Below are 3,974 nucleotides of genomic sequence, written 5' to 3'. Positions count from 1 at the left end.
ACGGGTTGGTGGGTCTATAAGCACTTGAGCAGGCAACCCATAATCGAACTGAGAGGGTTTGAATGGTTTAACGTAGCATTACGATAGATAAAGTAATACGGGGAGGTGGTTCGAGATGCCACTCATGTCTATCCATGCATGAAATATTTTGATGATTCGTAGGATGCTACTCTAGCTGGAAATACCCGGAAGAAGCACAAAACACATTCCCATATATCTTACTTTACGCTTACATTTACGGCCCCAGCTGAAATTCACAGCTTCTTCGCTCTTATTACAAGTCTGCCCGATTTTATAAACAGTTAAGTGCAGGCAGATTTTAACATCTTTTCTTCAGCGAAGAATTTCCTCTGCAGTTGTAGTCGAGATATTGCCCGCTGCATCCGTCCAGACCTAGCCGTTACTTTGCTACTAATCAGTCTTTTCTTCATTGGTATTAAAATGGGCACCCGATTGTGTCTATTGGTTGTAGTCGTTGCCTTAATCGGTGTAACGAGCGGCTTACAAATGGTTGCAGCAGGTACGGGCACTATTGAAACGATTCAAGGATTTCTAGTTCCACAGAACCAGGCGAGAAGGCAAGTTGGAGTACCTCCACTAAAATGGGATGCCACGCTTACAAAATATGCGCGTACATATGCAAGGGAAAGAAGGGGCGACTGCCTCCTCCAGCATTCAGAAGGGCCTTTCGGAGAGAACATATTCTGGGGAAGCGGCAGCCGCTGGAATGCTACAGATGCTGTTGGTGCATGGGTGGATGAGAGGAAGTGGTATAACTATGCAAAAAATAGTTGCAGCTCGGGGCAAGACTGCACCCACTACACTCAGATCGTTTGGAGAACAACCACTAAAGTTGGATGTGCGGCCATCAAATGCAAGAGCGGTGACACCTTTATCACATGCAATTACTATCCTGCTGGCAACTATATTGGTGCCAGACCCTACTGAAACGTCCAACAATTAGCACTCATTCTCCGTATTGGATTTACCAGTTTCCCCTTTCAATGATTTCATTCTTTCAGAATCCCACCTCTATTCATAATTATTCCATTTTCATTCTTCGAATGTAATTGCACATACCGTTGTTGAGATCGTATTGATTCATGATTTTGGGATGTAAGTTGTTCCGATATTTGAGGAACACATAAATGATTCGCATAATTTTCTACTACTCAATAAAATTCATCATCGATCCACATTTTCTAGTGCTCAAAAAAATTCATCATCAATTGTGGATCAGCCTAAACTGACCATTGGCTAAATTGCTCTATTGTTTTCCTGTGTTTTGTTTAATTAATGAATTAGAAACTCGTAATGAATTATGCATGACTGAGCAACCGGTGTATATTTAAATTGTTGCCCAATTCGAATTCAAAAACGAAATAATTGGACTATCACAAAGTCAATAAGGGGAAAATTTTGGGAATATACATATATTCTAAATAAAATGAGATAGGAATATTATTGAACAAAAGTTTTCCTCAAAGGAAGTGACCCGAATGATAGGTCCTAGATTTTTAGAGTTGTTAGTTACCTAATTAATAGCTAATAGTTAATAAAGGTTGTTTGCTAGTGATACAAATAAATTTTGAATAATTAATTAAAAAAAATAAATCAAGAGTCATTTGAACCAGATTGTCTAGCTAACCTAAAATCCATATATTATATTTTCCCAACCCAAAAGTTTAAAAAACAACAAATTGAATTCTGGTCATTTTTATTACAAATACACAATTTAATATCACTTATTATATTAATTGATTAACAATATTTTAACCAATTGAATTCTAGTCATTTTTATTACAAATACACAATTTAATATCACTTATTATATTAATTGATTAACAATATTTTATAAAAATAATGTTTGAAAAAAAAAAAAAAAAACTTTAATTTATAAAATAGTATAAACAAACTCCTACGCATAAACTTGAGAATATATTTTCAAACTTTTTATTTCGGTATATTTGAAAAAATAGCACTTTAAAATATAAAATAGTATAAACCAACTCGTCCACATAAAATTGAGAATATATTTTTAAACTTTTTATTTCGATGAAAGTTTATGTAGCCAAAAATGCAAATATAGAATGTTATCCCATATACATTTTTTTAATTTAATATTTATTAAAATAGTTTTTATATTTAATATAAAAAATAACACATATTTAATGATAAAAAAATAAAAACAACATATTAATAATCTTAGATCCCCTACTGAAAATGGTTGAAGACACACCATGCGATAAAATCATTAATCAGCCTCTTAGATCGCCTATTGAAAGTGGTAAGTGGTTGAAGACGCTCTTAAGCCTCTATTTTTATTTTCTTTCAATTTCATTATTTTAATTTAAGGAAACATGCCTCTATTTTTATTTTCTTTCAATTTCATTATTTTAATTTAAGGAAACATGGGCATTATTATTATTTTTCATTTTAGGAGTTCTCGCTCTAAATTCATCAATCGTCTGACGAATAAAAGCGGCGTTGTCTGCAGCAAATGACATCGTCGGCGTTGAAGATGAAGGATTGCTTTGGATTCTAAATCTTGGCTTTAGAGGGATGTGAAGAATGAACGTTTTCAAATTGCCAGATGTTGAATGAAAATGAGGTGAAGAAAATGGACGCCTTGCGTTGAAAATTACAAATCGCAAAAAAATTTAACAAATTGGTTTTGGTATGGAAATAGACAAGTGTCCAGATCCAAATTCATCAAAATCGTTTGGATATATAACTTTAGCAGTATTTTAGATTTGGGAAAACGTCAAAGACACTAACAACATTCGGCTAATTTATTAATTTTGAGTGGGTGGTTTCAATGCTTTCTCTGGAGTTGGGTTTGGGCTTTATTTGTTGTATTTTTAAATGTTTAGAGTGAATCTTTTAAAATAATTGATTTTAAAATAATTGATTTATACCAGTTAGTTTTTATGTTTATTTTTAATTTTTAATAGTATAGATGTATTATTACACTTATTATATGTTATATGTTATTTATATTTATTATATTTAATAACATAGATGTATTATTATATTTATTGATATTTAAATATCATTTAATTTATTTAACTACCAAATTTATTCAGTTTAAAAACATTATTTACTAAAACACTATTATATTTAATAAGAAAATTTTAACCCAATCTAAATATACCCAATTCAGATATATATGCTCTATCCAAATTCAAATATATTGCAATGCGCTTCTAACATGCTTCTAATTTATCTCATCTAAAGTCTCCCGTCTTTCGTTCATGAAACATTTTTATGTGTACACTTTCTCATTTCATAACATTTCCACGACACTTTCTAATTACATTGTGCTATGCTCTATTCATTTCGATGATAATGGTGGGCGGTCGTTGACATGAAAATGAAAATGATGCAATGTTTTTCAAATTAAATTGATAACTTAAATATAAAAATGGGGAAATTACATTGTTCACAATGCTTAATATTAAGGAATAAGGAAATTAAATTGTTCACAAAGCTTAATATTAATGAATGGTTTAATACGCGTTAGTGAATAGTTTAGGAATGCCATTGCGACGCCCAAAGGCTCAAGATCCTTTTAATTATCACCAAAATTACCTTTAATAAAATTATTATTTTTTAAATAATATTTAAATTTAACTTTTTATATAATTTATTTGTTTTGAAAAAAAAGTTATTAGTTGGGTATTAGTATTTATTTTTGTACTTTTTATAATTTTAATTAAAATTTAGAGAAAATTATATATATATATATATATATAGTTTTTTAATTTTTAGGAAATAGTAATTTTAACTCCAGTCAGAGAGTACTCTCCAAAAATTTTATACGGAACTGAACTGAGATAGTTACCTTGCAAAAAGACTTTGATTTGGACAATTAATCTGAAGTATAGAAAGATATATACTTCATCTTTTTCAGGGTAGGAGAAAATATAGAACTTGATCATTGAATTGATTGGAAGTGAAATCAGAAACTCATG

General features: G+C 30.7%; 1 protein-coding gene across 1 annotated transcript; it reads left to right on the top strand.

The window, feature by feature from the left end:
• The first annotated feature begins 441 nt into the window (after positions 1-441).
• Positions 442-948, top strand: LOC149241003 (pathogenesis-related protein PR-1-like). Its single transcript, XM_089367413.1, has one exon. It carries the CDS (start codon positions 442-444, stop codon positions 946-948), a length of 507 nt encoding a protein of 168 aa, XP_089223539.1.
• The last annotated feature ends 3,026 nt before the right edge of the window (positions 949-3,974 follow it).

Source organism: Pinus tabuliformis, chromosome 8, assembly GCF_031772625.1.
Source record: "Pinus tabuliformis cultivar Carrire ecotype Pingquan chromosome 8, CPIR1, whole genome shotgun sequence".
In the NCBI taxonomy this organism is placed as follows: domain Eukaryota; kingdom Viridiplantae; phylum Streptophyta; class Pinopsida; order Pinales; family Pinaceae; genus Pinus; species Pinus tabuliformis.
Note: the sequence above shows the minus strand (reverse complement) of the source record. Positions and strands in the feature narration are given on the sequence as shown.

Excerpts from the sequence above, each read along its gene's own strand:
- LOC149241003 (XM_089367413.1), top strand. The coding sequence starts at position 442 with ATGGGCACCCGATTGTGTCTATTGGTTGTAGTCGTTGCCTTAATCGGT.